Genomic DNA, 18,108 nt, shown 5'->3' on the forward strand with positions numbered 1-18,108 from the left:
CTGTGTTGTCCACGAGAGGCTTGATCTTGATCTTTATTCTACAGGTGTCTCAGGATTTCTTCTGAGGCAAGCCTTAGTACCAGCAGTTCCTGGTGTATTCAAAAGCCTGTCAGCTTGCATGATACAGTGGGGCTTTCAAATTTGGAAAAAATTACCTGGATAAAACTTCGTTAAAGCGAGTTCGGTGTTAGTTAACCCTTAACTTCCGGGGATTAAAATATTTTTTCCTGTCTAATGATGGGGAAAAATGGTACACCTAAAAATTGTCAGAACACAGTTTGAATACTGATAATTATTTTCTCTGTGTTATTCTGAATACAATGATGTACTTTCCAGCTCGATATGACGTCTGAGAGTTTAGTTATTGCCTTATCAAAGTTTCCTCCTCCGACGCGGTGTGACCAGTCAAGAGGAAACAGCCGGAGAGCGACGCTCTCTCTCTCTCTCTCTCTCTCTCTCTCTCTGTGTGTGTGAGAGAGAGAGAGAGAGAGAGAGAGAGAGAGAGAGAGAGAGAGAGAGGAGGAAGGAAGGACATATTATCACTGATTTCTGAGACACGTGTGTGTGTGTGTGTGTGTGTGTGTGTGTGTGTGTGTGTGTGTGTGTGTGTGTGTGTGTGTGTGTGTGTGTGTGTCATATATCACTGATTTCTGAGTGTGTGTGTGTGTGTGTGTGTGTGTGTGTGTGTGTGTGTGTGCATTATCTCTCTCTCTCTCTCTCTCTCTCTCTCTCTCTCTCTCTGACAAGTGTTGATGTGTGTAGGCCCGTGTGTGACTCAGATGAGTTACCTCAAAGCTTTTCTCGAATGACTCATAAGAAGCGTGGCGGCTATGAGCGTCAGGAGTTCATTTCTTGTGATGTTTTTCCACTCTTTCTCGTGAGAGCTATGGGGCACATCATCATCATCTGCTGTTTCTTCATCATGAAAAGTGTTGCTCTCACTCACTATATGGTCCAAGAAAGCATCACTGAGAAACGCCATGAAATAGTCACAATTGTGTTGCACAGGAGGGAATTCAGCTGTTATGCCAGGAGACACAGATAAATCAGGCATAACTGGGAAAAATCATCATTGAATTCCCTCCATTGAAAGACAGGTCGGGGTCTCGCGCCACCTCTGCCACGCCCCTTGATCGTCTCCCAGAGCGAGGAGCACGCGCATGCCTCGTCTCCTAGAAACACTCTGTGTCCTTGACACATTATCTGAGTCTGTTCTTCATCATTATTGCCTTCACTGTCACTTATACTGTGTAAGAGTCTCTGTCTCTCTGTCTGTTCTCCTGAGAAAGCAGGTGAATGATGCTCTACATCCGTGTCCTCACTACTAGTCTCTTCACTTTCCCCAGTTTCTTCTTCTATATATTCACTGTCACTTTCTTCTAGCTCAGAACCACTGCTAAGTAAAAGGGTTCTGCCTTGCTCCATGGTGATTTACAATCTGACCCGATCCTTCGCTGTTATCACTGACCTTTCTACCCAGCGTCACGGAGTTGCCAAGTGTCGCCCATAAAGCGGAAAACAGTTCAGTTACCTCTAAAATTAGGAGCTCTTGTGGAAACACTTGTGTGGTAAAGATGCCAGATACTTCTACTCACCATCCGCCTCAAGAGGCGCGAGACTTAAAATTACGCCGGGAAAAATCTTGATTACTGGGGCGAATCCGTCACCGGACGTTCTGGCAAAGCGTTTATATCGACCGCGGAAGTTAAGGGTTAAACGAGCAGATGGTAAAAAAATGAAACCTTCGTTGTAGCGAAATTTCGTTGTGTGAACCTTCGTTAAACGGGGGTTGACTGTACAGGCAACACCCGCTTAATGAAGGTTCACACCAACGAAATTTCACTACAACGAAGGTTTCATTTTACTACCATCTGCTCGTTTAACAAACACCAAACTCACTTTAACAAAGTTTTATCCAGGTAGTTTTTTCCAAGTTTGAAAACACCGCCATATCACGCAAGACGACAAGGTTTTGAATACACCAGCGCCTCTTGTGGACAACACGCACACCACTCACTCCCCCTGTTCAAAACAATAACAGCGTCAGCAGCAGCTTGTCTTCCCTGGCTCAACTTACCACACCAAAACACCCTGCAATGTCGCCTAGCGTTGCTAAGAAGACCAGGAAGTCTCTTACTCTTGAAGTGAAGCTGGATATTATTCACAGACACGAGAGGCGAGAAAACTAATAGCATTGCTCGCCACCATCTTGACTCCATCTACTGTCTCTACCATTTTCAAGTCAGCAGACTTTATTAAGAAGGCTGGTGAGACCGTATCTTCCTTGCAGGCTAAAAAAAAAAACACCTGAACTCATGACTCTACAATGGATAAAATGGAAAGCCTTGTGGAAATGTGGTACATAAGTTTTTTATGTGATAAAATAATGCGCCCTTTGTTTACATTCCACAGGTTGCCATTTATTGTCTTACCCGCTCCACTCTCCCTCCCTTCATAAATCTAAGATCATCAACATTATAAAGTTACGTACAAACATACATTAGTGTACATTATAATGACTTATATCAAACTGCCTAAATGTTCAACTTCATAATTTTTACTTTCATTAAACCTTTCCCTGTACTATGATACACTCTCACTTTGTTTACTCTCAATGGAAGTTTAAGTCAGGGGTTATATTTGTTATAATTAGTTCGCTTAATGAAGTTTCGCTTAACGAAGGGTTTTTTAGGAATGTAACATCTTTATTATGCAGGGGTTGCCTGTATATATATATATATATATATATATATATATATATATATATATATATATATATATATATATATAACCCTATAAAAGATGTTACATTCTAAAAACCCTTATAAACTTCATTGAATAACCAATTATAAATATAACCCCTGACTTAAACTTCCATTGAGAGTAAACAAAGTGAGAGTGTATCATAGTACAGGGAAAGGTTTAATGAAAGTAAAAATTATGAAGTTGAACATTTAGGCAGTTTGATATAAGTCATTATAATGTACACTAATGTATGTTTTGTGTGTTTATAATGTTGATGATCTTAGATTTATGAAGGGAGGGAGAGTGGAGCGGGTAAGACAAACCAATCATTGTTTATGGTCATTCAGGTAAGTTAAAGGTTATATTGTTATATTATTTACGTAGGAATATGAAACACAAGTTTGTTTTTGTTGTTGATTAGGGCCACGAATGCGAAGGACTGCAGGTTGCCGAGGGGTGGACGCCTGAGGCCGCCAGGAGGGTGGGCAGGTCGAATGTTGTGACGCCCAGGGGGACAGCTGGGAGTGTAGTGCAGTGCTGTGGGAGTAGAAGCATGGGCAGCGGGGCAGGAAATGCAATAGGGATCAGCAGACAGGCGCAGACGGTGCAAGTCAGCTGCGAGTGTCGTGTGGCCCAGGCAAAGGCTCCGGAGTTGTTATTGTTGTGATGGGTGTGCGAGCCCTCAAGGTCGTCAACCTCCCCGTTGTCATGGTAACGGGCTTCCCATTTTCTTCCCTCCCTCACACACAGCTGCTGCCTCCCTTCTCATGTCTTTTGATTATGTCCTCTTTTTCTTGTAGCATAATGGTTTTCCTTTTCTTAGCATCACTGCTGTCACTAAGAAGTTTTCTCTTTTGGTGCCATTGAGCAAGATACTAAGAACTTGAGTCAGTAAACGCAGAAGTAGGATAACACTCTTGCCAGGGGCGATGGTGTGGTGGAACTGAGGCAGGGTGTTATTGTATTCAAGCGTGAGGCGAGCGGTGTGGCGGGCAACCACCAACAATAACAATAAATCCCGCACTTAACGATTTATAAATTTTCAATTTTCTTAATCTTAAATTGCCTTATAGTGGACTGACGTAACTACGAGTTTGACGTAACTCGAGACCGACGTAACCCGGGACTTTTCTGTATATATATATATATATATATATATACAGGCAATCTCCGATTAACAAACGTTCACATAAAAAATTTTGCTACAACAAACGTTTCCTTTTACTGCCATCTGGTCGTATGACGAACACCAAACTCGCTTAAACGAAATTCTATCCAGATAATTTTTTCCAAGTTTGAAAGCCCCGCAGTATCACGCAAGTCAACAGGCTTTTGAATACACCAGCACCTCTCGTGGGCAAAACACACACCTCTCACTCTCATACCCTTCCCCGCTTTTAGTTCAAAATAAGCAACTCAACATGCCACGAAAACTCCCTAAAACAGCCCTGCAATGTCGCCTAGCATTGCTAAAAAGACCAGGAAGTCTCTTACTCTCGAAATGAAGCTGGATATTATTCACAGACACGAGGCGAGAAAACTAATAGCATTGCTCGCCACCATCTACTATATTCAAGTCAGCAGACTCTATTAAGAAAGCCGGTGAGACCGTATCTTCCTTGCAAGCTAAAAGAACTACCTGAACTCGTGATTCTACAATGGATAAAATGGAAAGCTCTGTGGAAATGTGGTACACAAGTTTTGTATGCAGTACAATGATGCGCCCTTTATTTACATTCAACAGGTTGCCAGCTAGTGCATTTCCCTCTCAACTCTCCCTCCCTTCATAGATTTAAGATTATCAACATTTATAAAGTTACTTACATACATACATTAGTGTACATTACAATGACTTAGTCTTAAATTAAACTGCATAAATGTTTAACTTCATAATTTTTACTTTCATTCAACCTTTTACTGTACTATGATGCACTCTCGCTTTGTTTACTCTCAATGGAAGTTCGAGTCAGAGATAAAACTTGTTATAATTGGTTCACTTAACGAAAATTCACGCAACGAACAGGTTTTAGGAACATAACCCATTTGTTAAGGGGGTTGCCTGTATATATATATATATATATATATATATATATATATATATATATATATATATATATATATATATATATATATATATATATAAATACAGGCAACCCCCACTTAACGAATGGGTTACGTTTCTAAAAAAACGTTCGTTAAGCAAATTTTCGTTAAGTGAACCAATTATAACAACTTTGACCCCTGACTTGAACACAAGTGTGTGGATTGCAGTAGTAGGAAAAAAAATAAATAAATAAAAAAAAAAAGTGTGTGGATTGCAGTAGTAGGAAAAAAAAAAAAAAAAAAAAATAAATAAAAATAAATAAAAAAAATTTTCTAACATTTCAGCTTATGCATTCTCATTCACTGAAGGAGGTAACAGCTGAAACAAGATTGATGGCATTAAATTTGCATTCCCTAAAGAGATGGTTAAGAGGGACCTGATAAAAGTTATTATAACAAAGAGAACAAAATTCTTAGGACCAATAACCAGGATACAACAAGAAATAATGAGTTCAAGCTTGAAAGGTTTAGGTTTAACAAAGATTAGCAGAAATTGGCTCTCAAAACGTGGTAGATAAATGGAATGAACTCACCCATCACATTGTAAGTGCTAGGTCATTAGGAAACTTTGAAAGATTGGGCATACAGTGTAACCCTGCCATTCATCAAAATTCTTCATGTAAAAGTCAACTTGTCAATTCTACACTTGCCCTATGATTGTTACTGGCTGCATCGTGCAATCACCAGATCAACTTCATGCTAGTTTCCTTTAGCTAAGCATTATCCATAGAACCTTTGTGAATTTTTGTGATATTTTATTGCAATTCATTACTTTTACTGAATAAATGCTGGCATGGGAGGAAAAAAAAAAAAAAAAAAAAAAAAGTGATTCTACCAAACCAAACCTCAAAGGAAAGCAGTGAGAATGGCACATCAACTGAAGAAAGAGCACACTGGAAAATTTGAAAGTAGAACTCGTGCCTCCAACCTGGCAACTCAACATGGTGTGATAAAATTCAGCATACTATTCACGCTGAAATATAAAGATGCAATGCAAGGAAATAATGGAGCAAAAGGAGTGACTGTTCTTGCTGTAAACAGATCATCTATAATTGAACAACTAGAGAAACTTTTGTTGGTTTGATTTATAAAAAAAAAAATTACTGGTTACAGCATTTTTTAAACAATAATTTGTGAAAACTCAAAATGGTTGCCTGACAACCACCCTCACTCCTCCTCGAATGGATTGTGTACAAATGGTGAGGTTTCACTACATATGAATGGGGATGACAGATGATAAAGAGGTAGGCATATTTCATACAGGGGCTGCTACATGTAGGCCTAATGGCTTTCTTGTAGCTTCCTTTATTTTCTTATGTTCTTATCTTTCTTAAGTCTCATGTTTCTATAAATGCTACATTGGCTTACTTCCTCTGCTATCTTCATCAAAGTCCTCTTCATCATCTTCTGGGGCTGTGTCTGTACCAGTGCCATCTTGAAGCTCTTGTGTTAATTGACTCTCTATCATGGAGCGGGTGAGGGAGTCTGTGCGAGGTGGAGGCTGAGGAGGTGACTCATCTGCCAAGGATGGCTCCTCACTGCTGCTTTCTTCACAAGGATCCTATTGAGACACATCAGTAAATATAAGTTATATTGGCAATAAACATTTGCCTACACTTGACCCTCTGTCAATGCTAGTGATAACTCTGTAAGAATAACAGTGAACTAAAGTGAACAATTTTGACATCCCAGTACCTACCACAAAAATATTTTGTTTTATTTCACTAATTTGTCATTTTACTACTTAATACTAATAAAACACATACATATTTATAAACAGATTAGATGCACTCTTATTCATTGGTGCTTTTAGGAAAAATTTGATTCAAACTCCAGTAAAACCAGGGATGCAGTGCCATTTCATAGATGCTGGAGTTCTGTAGGGGCAGACGAAAACCTGCCATTACCTATCACTGATTCTATGTATGTCACATTTTGCATTTGTATTCACTAATTATCATAATAAATTAAACAATTTTCAAGCAAATAAAGAAAAAATCACCTATTACTCACAGTGTAATTAACTTCACAAGAACAAAATCATAAAAATAAGAACAATAACAGCAATTATATGTTTAGTCATCTGGCTAAATCTAAACTAAGCATTCTAATATGAATAAAGATTGTCCATCTAGCGAATTATCTATTTGCTAGTCATAAACATCATTGCTGAATGTTAATATCAAAAGTTGTAAGTAGCAACTTTGTCTCATACAATGTACTATCCAAGATAAAAAAATATGACATCAGAGACACATTACCTGGGGACAAGAACTACATTTATGTGGATGGTTACAAATAAATAAATAAAAAAATTAAATAAATAAATAAATAAATAAAAAAAATAAAATAAAAAAAAAATAATAATAAAATTTTATATATATATATATACACACACACAGGTAGTCCTCAATTTATACGGTGGATGCGTTCCAGAAGGGACCGCATAAAGTAAGGAATGAATACGTACCCAACTCCCTAGACTTGTTTTTAGTATAAAAGAGCGGACCTGAGCTTTGTACAGTACCTCCAGCCCCTTTCCATCAAAGAGCCACACGATCCTCATGAGCATGACTCCCAGAACATCCACTTTGTCCCTTGGTTGAACAGCCTCGCCCTACAGGGCGAGGCTTCAGGGGCGTCCTCGCACCACTACCACTACCACCACCATCACCACCACCGCTTCAACCACTAGACTTTGAAGGATGTGTTCAAAATAAAATAATCTTTCACTGTATGTATACATTTTGCATTAAACACATTTCTATTATGCTTATTAATGCTTTTATTAATAAACTTACAAACACATAAAAATGACTATGAAAAAGGGAAATGTTTAAACAAAATTATTCCTCTATTTTGCTACTTCCTCCTCTGATGTCTCACCATATTCGTCGTCTGTCTCCGATTCTGTTACTTGACTTGGTGTGTGTGGTCTGAAGAAGCTTGTTATCGATTGCTGTTTTTTTCTTTTGTTGTTTTTCTTTGAGAAGAACCTCATAGCACGTCATTTTATCCAAGACCTCTCTGATGACGGCGATGCTTCTTTCAATATTTGGGTAATTTTATTTGAGAATTTTCATTGACTGCGCCAACAAGTCCATACACTCAGACAAGTTGGCTGCAGTGAGGGCTCACTCCAGTGTATGTCTTCTTTGCTCTCTTGGGCGTATCACCGCCAGCTGGAGATGCAGAAGGGCACTTGTAAGCCATGGTAAACACTGGGCACGAGAGAGGGAGATGTTGCCACAATCACGTGTAGGTAAACAATGAGGCTGCTTGGCGCGCAATTCTTAACTTAATCGCTGCGCTAATCTTAACTTTCTTGAAACCATATAATTCTGAGGAATTCGTACAATGTGATGAATAACCCCTATTTTTGGACACCATATAAATCTGAATTCATATAAAGTAAATTCTTATAAATCGAGGACAACCTGTATATATATATATATATATATATATATATATATATATATATATATATATATATATATATATATATATATATATATATATATATATATATATATATATATATATATATATATATATATATATATATATATATATATATATATATATATATATATATATATATATATATATATATATATATATATATATATATATATATATATATATATATATATATATATATATATATATATATATATATATATATATATATATACAGGCAACCCCGCTTAACGAAGGGTTACGTTCCTAAAAACACTTTGTTAAGCGAAACTTCGTTAAGCGAACCAATTATAACAAGTTTAACCCCTGATTTGAACTTCCATAAAGAGTAAGCAGAGCGAGAGTGCATCATAGTACAGTAAAAGGTTTAATGAAAGTAAAAACTATGAAGTTAAACATTTAGGTAGTTTAATTTAAGTCATTATAATGTAAACTAATGTATGTATGTACATAAGTTTATAAAGGGAGACAGAGTGAAATGGGAAATACACTAACCGGCAACCTGTGAAATGTAAACAAAGTGCGCATCATGGTACCGCATACAAAACTTATGCACCACATTTCAACAAGGCTTTTCATTTTATCCATTGTAGAGTCACGAGTTCAGGTGGTTCTTTTAGCTTTCAAGGAAGATGCGGTCTCACCAGCCTTCTTAATAGAGTCTGCTGACTTGAAAATAGTAGACAGTAGATGGAGTCAAGATGGTGGCAAGCAATGTTATTAGTTTTCTGGCTTCTCTCTTGTCTGTGAATAATACCCAGCTTCACTTCGAAAGTAAGACACTTCCTGGTGTTCTTAGGAACGTTAGGCCACATTGCAGGGCATTTTGGTGGTAAGTTGAACTAGGGAAGATGAGCTGCTGGTGACGCGGTTATGGTTTGACTGAGGAGTGAGTGCTGTGCGTGATCTTGATCTTGATGCTAGAAGTGACGCAGAATTTCTTCTGAGTCAGGCCTTTGTATCGGCAGTGCCTGTGTTGTCCACGAGAGGCTTGATCTTGATCTTTATTCTACAGGTGCCTCAGGATTTCTCCTGAGGCACGCCTTAGTACCAGCAGCTTCTGGTGTATTCAAAAGCCTGTCAGCTTGCATGATACGGTGGGGCTTTTCAAATTTGGAAAAAAATTACCTGGATAAAACTTTGTTAAAGCGAGTTTGGTGTTCGTTAAACGAGCAGATGGTAGTAAAACGAAATCTTCGTTGTAGCGAAATTTCGTTGAGTGAACCTTCATTAAACGGGGATTGCCTGTAAATATATATATATATATATATATATATATATATATATATATATATATATATATATATATATATATATATATATATATATATATATATATATATATATATATATATATATATATATATATATATATATATATATATATATATATATATATATATATATATATATATATATATATAATATATATATATATATATATATATATATATATATATAAAAATACTCACCCTATTTATCAAATATGAAGGATATTATCAATCTCACCCTATTCTCTCTCTCTCTCTCTCCCTCTTTATATATATATATATATATATATATATATATATATATATATATATATATATATATATATATATATTTATTTATTCATCCTCATTCATATTCTCAAATATGTGAAATTCATGCAATGAAATGTATCTTGTAAATTAAAAGAAGACTTAATGAAAAAATTTTTTGAGAAGTGATAAAAAAAAATCTTGACAATATTTACCCAATAAACTTTCTTTTATGAACTGTAAATGAAATTCCTTCCAAAATTGCAAACATTCTATGGTTTTCTAAAAAAAAGAAAAAAAGAAAAATAACGTAATGCAGGCTGAAATTCTGGGACCAGTGCTGCCAAAGCTCTCAGAGGTGTCAGAGCAGCACTACTGCAAGATCCACCAGCACTATCATTGCTCCCCACAGTAAAACTATACTGAGGGCTTTCAAACTTGGAAAAAATTACCTGGATAAAATCTCGTAAGCGAGTTTGGTGTTCGTTAAACGAGCAGATGGTAGTAAAAGGAAACATTCATTGCAGCGAAATTTCGTTGTGATTCTTCGTTAAGCGGGGGTTGCCTGTATGTGTGTGTGTGTGTGTGTGTGTGTGTGTGTGTGTGTGTGTGTGTGTGTGTGTGTGTGTGTGTGTGTGTGTGTGTGTGTGTGTGTGTCTATATGTATATATATATATATATATATATATATATATATATATATATATATATATATATATATATATATATATATACACAGGACACCCCGCTTAACGAAGAGGTTACGTTCCTAAAAAACATTCGTTAAGGGAAACTTCGTTAAGCGAACCGATTATAACAAGTTTAACCCCTGACTTGAACTTCCATTGAGAGTAAACAAAGCAAGAGTGCATCATAGTACAGTGAAAGGTTTAATGAAAGTAAAAATTATGAAGTTAAACATTTAGGCAGTTTAATTTAAGTCATTATAATGTACACTCATGTATGTATGTACGTAACTTTATAATGCTGATGATCTTAAATTTATGAAGGGAGGGAGAATGAAACGGGAAAGACACTAACCGGCAACCTGTGGAATGTAAACAAAGGAAGCATCACTGTATCACATACAAAACTTATGTACCACATTTCCACAAGGCTTTCCATTTCATCCATTGCAAAGTCATGAGTTCAGGTTGTTTTTTTTAGTTTGCAAGGAAGATACGGTCTCACCAGACTTCTTAATACAGTCTGCTGACTTGAAAATAGTAGAGACAGTAGATGGAGTCAAGATGGTGGTGAGCAATGCTATTAGTTTTTTTGCCTCTCTTGTGTCTGTGAATAATATCCAGTTTCACTTTGAAAGTTAGAGACTTTCTGGTCTTTTTAGCAACGCTAGACGACATTCCAGGACGTTTTTTTGGTAAGTTGAGCAAGGGAAGACAAGCTGATGCTGACAATGTTATTGTTTTGAACAGGGGGAGTGAGTGGTGCACGTGTTGTCCACCAGAGGCGCTGGTGTATTCAAAAGCCTGTTGACTTGCGTGATATGGCGGTGCTTTCAAACTTGGAAAAAATTACCTGGATAAAACTTCATTAAAGCAAGTTTGTTGTTCGTTAAATGAGCAGATGGTAGTAAAATGAAACCGTCGTTGTAGTGAAATTTCTTTGTGTGAACCTTCGTTAAGCGAGGGTTGCCTGCATATATATTGTTAAGTGGGGGTTGCCTGTATATATATATATATATATATATATATATATATATATATATATTTTTTTTTTTTCCATTTCTATTTTTACGTCTGGTTTCCCTATTACATTAGGGCTAGGACGGTGCCTCCTGACAGAGAAGTCAGGAGGACTTTAGTTTTGGCATTTAGGAACCGTTACCCCGAGTGGATGCCCTTCCTAACCTCAGACTGTGGCCAGGATTCGAATCCATGCTCTTGAAAACCCTGGGGCCCACAAAGCGCGTCCGGTCCCACTGCACCACGGCGGCCACTATTTCCTGTATATACTCGTATATATATATATATATATATATATATATATATATATATATATAAGGTTTCACAGGTTCACACGAAATTTCGCAATAACGAAGGTTTCATTTTACTACCATCTGCTCGTTTAACGAACAACAAACTCGCTTTAACCAAGTTTTATTCAGGTAATTTTTTCCAAATTTGAAAGCCCCACTGTATCATGCAAGCTGACAGGCTTTTGAATACATCAGGAGCTGCTGGTACTAAGGCCTGCCTCAGGAGAAATCCTGAGACACCTATAGAATAAAGATCAAGATCAAGCCTCTCGTGGACAACACAGGCTCTGCCGATACAAAGGCCTGACTCAGAAGAAATTCTGTGTCACCTGTAGCATCAAGATCAAGATCAAGATCACACGCACTACTCACTGCCCAGTCAAAACATAACAGAGTCACCAGCAGCTCATCTTCCTTAGTTCAACTTACCACCAAAACACCCTGCAATGTGGCCTAACGTTCCTAAAAAGACCAGGAAGTGTCTTACTCTCAAAGTGAAGCTGGGTATTATTTACAGACAAGAGAGAGGCCAGAAAACTAATAACATTGCTTCCCACCATGGCTTGACTCCATCTACTGTCTACTATTTTCAAGTCAAGATACTCTATTAAGAAGGCTGGTGAGACCACATCTTCCTTGCAAGCTAAAAGAACCACCAGAACTCGTGACTCTACAATGGATAAAATGGAAAGCGTTGTGGAAATGTGGTACATAAGTTTTGTATGCAGTACCAGATGCACTTTGTTTACATTCCACAGGTTGCCGGTTAGTGTATTTCCCGTTTCACTCTCCCTCCCTTCATAAAGTTAAGATCATCAACATTATAAAGTTACGTACATACATACATTAGTGTACATTATAATGACTTAATTAAACTACCTAAATATTTAACTTCATAATTTTACTTTCATTAAACCTTTTACTGTACTATGATGCACTCGCTTTGTTTACTCTCAATGGAAGTTCAAGTCAGGGTTATACTTGTTATAATCGGTTCCCTTAACGGTTTTTAACAAGTGTTTTTAGAACGTAACCCCTTCGTTAAACGGGGGTTGCCTGTATATATATATAGTATATATATATATATATATATATATATATATATATATATATATATATATATATATATATATATATATATATATACAGGCAACCCCACTTAGCGAAGAGGTTATGTTCCTAAAAACCCTTAGTTAAGCGAAACTTCGTTAAGCGAACCATTTATAACAAGTTTAACCCTACTTGAACTTCCATTAAGAGTAAACATAGTGAGAGTGCATCATAGTACAGTGAAAGGTTTAATGAAAGTAAAAATTATAAAGTTAAACATTTAGGTAGTTTAATTTAAGTCATTATAATGTACATTAATGTATGTATGTACGTAAATTTATAATGTTGATGATCTTAAATTTATGAAGGGAGGGAGAGTGAAACAGGAAAGACACTAACCGGCAACATGTGGAATGTAAACAAAGGGCGCATCATTGTATCACATACAAAACTTATGTACCACATTTCCACAAGGCTTTCCATTTTATCCATTGTAGAGTCACGAGTTCAGGTGGTTCTTTTAGCTTGTAAGGAAAATACAATCTCACCAACCTTTTCAATAGAGTCTGCTGACTTGAAAATAGTAGACAGTAGATGGAGTCCAAGATGATGGCGAGCAATGCTATAGTTTTCTCGTGTCTCTTGTGTCTGTGAATAATATCCAGCTTCACTTTGAGAGTAAGAGACTTCCTGGTTTTCTTAGGAACGCTAGGTCACATTGCAGGGCATTTTGGTGATAAGTTGAACGAGGGAAGACGACGCTGTTATGTTTTGAAAAGGGGAGCAAGTGGTTCACGTCTTGTCCACGAGTGGCTTGATCTTGATCTTGATCTTGATTCTACAGGTGTCCCAGGATTTCTCCTGAGGCAGGCCTTAGTATCAGCAGCTCCTGGTGTATTCAAAAGCCTGTAGGTTTGCGTGATACGGCGGGGCTTTCAAACTTGGAAAAAATTACCTCGATAAAACTTCGTTAAAGCAAGTTTGGGGTTCGTTAAACGAGCAGATGGTAGCAAAATAAAACCTTTGTTGTAGCAAAATTTTGTTGTGTAAATCTTCGTTAAACGGGGGTTGCCTGTGTATATACGAGTATATATATATATATATATATATATATATATATATATATATATATATATATATATATATATATATATATATACAGAGGATCAGTAGTGGGAACTGAACCAGAAATAATGGTTTAAACTTGAAAAATTCAGGTTTAGGAAAGAAATGGGAAGAAACTGGTTTTCAAATAGAGTGGTTGATGAGTGGAACAGTCTCAGTGGGCATGTAGTCAGGGCTGAGTCAACAGGAAGCTTTAAAAGAAGGTTAGATAAGTTCATGGATGGGGAAGATTGATGGAATTAGATAGATTAAGCACGCTGGGACTGCCTCGTATAGGCCTGGCGGCCTCTTGCAGCTTCCCTCTTTTCTTATGTTCTTATGTTCTTATAATACTATTGTAACTCGTTCTGTTCATCTACAATTTACAAAACTTGTAACAAAGGGAAGAGTGGTGACTGCTTACCTGTGTGGGTCACTGGAGTGGCGTAGTGGATAAAGTGGTGAGCATGGGATCAGGCAGACGTCCACATGTATGCTTAAATCCCATCACATACCACTTTGAAGCTATGCCATTTGTCAAGTGGTTTTAAGTTACCTTCATGTCACCGTGATACTCAGGTTCTAGATGGTTACAACAAAAATATGTTTGAGTGGTGATATGGCCTCTAATATGGGTACCACTATAAATAAAATTGCCTGCACCACTAATGGGGGGAAGCTGAATAGCGCTTCCCACATATACTCTTCAAGTATGCCTAAACGCGCTGGAGACCATAACATTTAAAATCATGATGATTTGTGGTCCTGATCAAGTTGGACCTGTGGCCTGCCAAAGTGAAATACTAATTATGCATTTCTTCAAATGTTGTTGGGGCAGGTGAGGATAATGACACTGCCACACTGAGAGAGAGAGAGAGAGAGAGAGAGAGAGAGAGAGAGAGAGAGAGAGAGAGAGAGAGAGAGAGAGAGAGAGAGAGAGAGAGAGAGAGAGAGAGAGACTGCACAGTGGCTGACAGATGTGCACTGTGCAGACGACAGACAGATGCAAACTCAAACTCTCCAATGACTTCATTTTTGTCTTCATTTACAAGTCATTGGAGGTCTATAATTTCATTTCTTCCTTCTTTTGACTGAGGGTAATTTAATATGAAATGGTTTTTCTTCTTGTAAATGATATAATGAGCAGTGTTTCATCAGCACAGTGGTAATGATGGTAGCAAAAGCATAGTGATGTAAACAAAACATGGCCTTGTTCACATTGCAAATTGCCTTAGACTGCCTGTGAGGGTGGCTATGTGGAAAGTTTGCATCAGGGAAATTCTCTAAAGGAAGACTGCATAAGGTGGAGGCCTGTGAGGTATCACACTTGGCAGTGTAGCACTGTAAAATGCTAACATTGTGAGGATATGGGAACACTTTTCTATAGAGAACATGCCTTAATTTTTATCTCAACGGCAATGTGGTACAAAAGTTAGAAGGATTTCGGATGTAATTTAAGAAACACACCAAGGAGAGAAAGAAAGGCAGAGGCAGGGTATGGAGGAGGAGAGGAGTTAGAGAAAAGTGATCTATGGGGAGGATACAATAGTGTGGAGATAATCCACTATGATTTTGACAATCCCTTGTTTTCCTCCCTTCTTTGTCATTTCAGCAATGTCCTTCAAGCAGTCATTAAATACTTTTTAAAGATGCCACTGTACCACATGGAATCAGCCATTACACCATATGATACCTTTAATTCATCTTTTCTTGGTAAGACAAATTTTCATCACTATACATTTCTTAATAAAAACTAACTCTTTTATCACAACATTGAGTGTAGAATAAGACAGATTACATAATAAAAATATTTTTTGCATTATTTAAAAAGAATAAATTACAAAAAAGGGAAAGGGGATGTTTAAGGGTCTCAGAGACAAACCGCTCTCAGTAATGGGCAATAGACGGTAACGGACAACCCCTCAACTCCGGAGTGTCTGTTGTCATGAGGCACCACTATATAACTATAATTTTTTAACATCTCTCAGACATCTTCCCTTCCTCAGTTTTTAACTATGAGATCTTGTGCTTCAAATGTCATATTCTTCTCTCAGGATCAGTTTCTCATTATCCACTTGATCCATTCCATTGATCAATTTACAAACTTGTATCAGACCCCCTATCTCCCTTCTCTGTTCCAGGGTTGGTAGATCCAAAGCTTATAGTCTCTCCTCATGTCATTCCTTCAAATTCTGAAACCATTCTTGTAGCCATTTTTTGTAGTCTTTCCAACTTCGTTATGTGTTTCTCTTTATGGGGGGTCCACAAAAATCCTGCATATTCCAATCTAGGCCTTATTATAGTACAGGCAACCCCTGTTTAACAAAGGTTCACACAACGAAATTTCGCTACAATGAAGGTTTCATTTTACTACCATCTGTCTGCTCGTTTAACGAACACCAAACTCACTTTAACGATGTTTTATCCCGGTAATTTTTTCCAAGTTTGAAAGCAACACCGTATCACACAAGCTGACAGGCTTTTGAATACACCAAGAGCTGTTGATACTAAGGCCTGCCTCAGGAGAAATCCTGGGACACCTGTGGAATCAAGATCAAGATCAAGCCTCTTGTGGATAACACGTGCCCCACTCGCTCCCCTGTTCAAAACAATAACAGCATCAGCAACAGCTCGTCTTCCCTCGCTCAACTTACCACCAAAACGCCCTGCAATGTGGCCTGGCATTCCTAAGAAGACCAGGAAGTCTCTTACTCTCAAAGTGAAGCTGGATATTATTCACAGACATGAGAGAGGCGAGAAAACTATAGCATTGCTCGCCACCATCGTGCCTCCATTTACTGTCTCTACTATTTTCAAGTCAGCAGACTCTATTAAGAAGGCTGGTGAGACCATATCTTCTTTGCAAGCTAAAAGAACCACCTGGACTCGTGACTCTACAATGAATAAAATGGAAAGCCTTATGGAAATGTGGTACACAAATTTTGTATGTCATACAATGATGCGCCATTTGTTTACATTTCACAGGTTGCCGGTTAGTGTCTTTCCCGTTTCACTCCTTCCCTTCATAAATTTAAGATCATCCAAATTATAAAGTTACGTACATACATACATTAGTGTACATTATAATGACTTAAATTAAACTGCCTAAATGTTTAACTTCATAATTTTTACTTTCATTAAACCTTTCACTGTACTATGATGCACTCTCGCTTTGTTTACTCTCAATGGAAGTTCAAGTCAGGGGTTAAACTTATGATAATCAGTTCACTTAATGAAGTTTTGCTTAACAAAGGTTTTTTTAGGAATGTAACCCCTTCGTTACGTGGGGGTTGCCTGTACTTATCAATTTCTTCATCATTTCTTTGTCCATGTAGTGAAATGCTATTCCAGTATTCCTTAGCAAATTATATATCTCTCTGAAAATTCTATCTATATGGCTTACCGGTTGATTGTTTTCTTCCATCGTCACTCCCTAGTCCTTTTCCTTTTTTACTTTTTCTAGTTCTACTCCATCTCTCATCTTATAGATTCCCACTGGTCGTCTTTCACTCTTTCCCATTTCCATGATATGGCTTTTGTCCACATTGAATTCCATCTCCCACTTTTTACTCCATTTCCAGATCTTGTTTAAGTCTTCCTGCAGTATTTCACAATCCTCTTTTGTTTATAACTCTGCACAGTTTTGCATCGTCCATAAACAGATTTATGTAGCTGTTCACTCCTCTGGCATGTCATTTATATATATGAGAAAAGTATTGGTGCCAATACTGACCCTGTGGCACTCCGCTTTCTACTGTTCTCCACTTGGACTTCATATCTTTAACTACTGTCCTTATTTCTCTCCCCTTCAAATAATTTTCATCCATCTCAATGTGCTTCCATTTAAGCCACCCTTCTCCTCTAACTTCCATAGTAATCTTTCATGTGGCACTTTATTAAAGGCTTTTTTTTAAATCTAAATAAATACAGTCAACCCATCCCTCTCTCTCTTGTACTTTATCAACTATTCTAGAATAGAAACTCAATAAATTTGTTACACATGACCGACCTTTTCTAAAACCAAATTGGCTATTTGATAATAATTTGTTGTCTTCAAGGAACTCGATCCATTGTTTCTTTATTATTCTTTCACACATCTTGCATATT

General features: G+C 37.3%; 1 protein-coding gene across 4 annotated transcripts in view; it reads right to left on the reverse strand.

Moving 5' to 3' along the window:
* The window catches only part of LOC123516279 (tyrosine-protein phosphatase non-receptor type 2-like), a 206,291-nt gene that overhangs the window by 128,719 nt on the left and 59,464 nt on the right, over positions 1–18,108 (reverse strand). For all 4 annotated transcript variants that reach the window (XM_045275538.1, XM_045275537.1, XM_045275539.1 and 1 more), the window contains one exon: positions 6,217–6,409. In XM_045275538.1, the coding sequence (XP_045131473.1) occupies positions 6,217–6,409 (193 nt within the window). The remainder of the gene's footprint in view (positions 1–6,216; positions 6,410–18,108) is intronic.

Source organism: Portunus trituberculatus, chromosome 40 (genome assembly GCF_017591435.1).
Source record: "Portunus trituberculatus isolate SZX2019 chromosome 40, ASM1759143v1, whole genome shotgun sequence".
NCBI lineage: Eukaryota > Metazoa > Arthropoda > Malacostraca > Decapoda > Portunidae > Portunus > Portunus trituberculatus.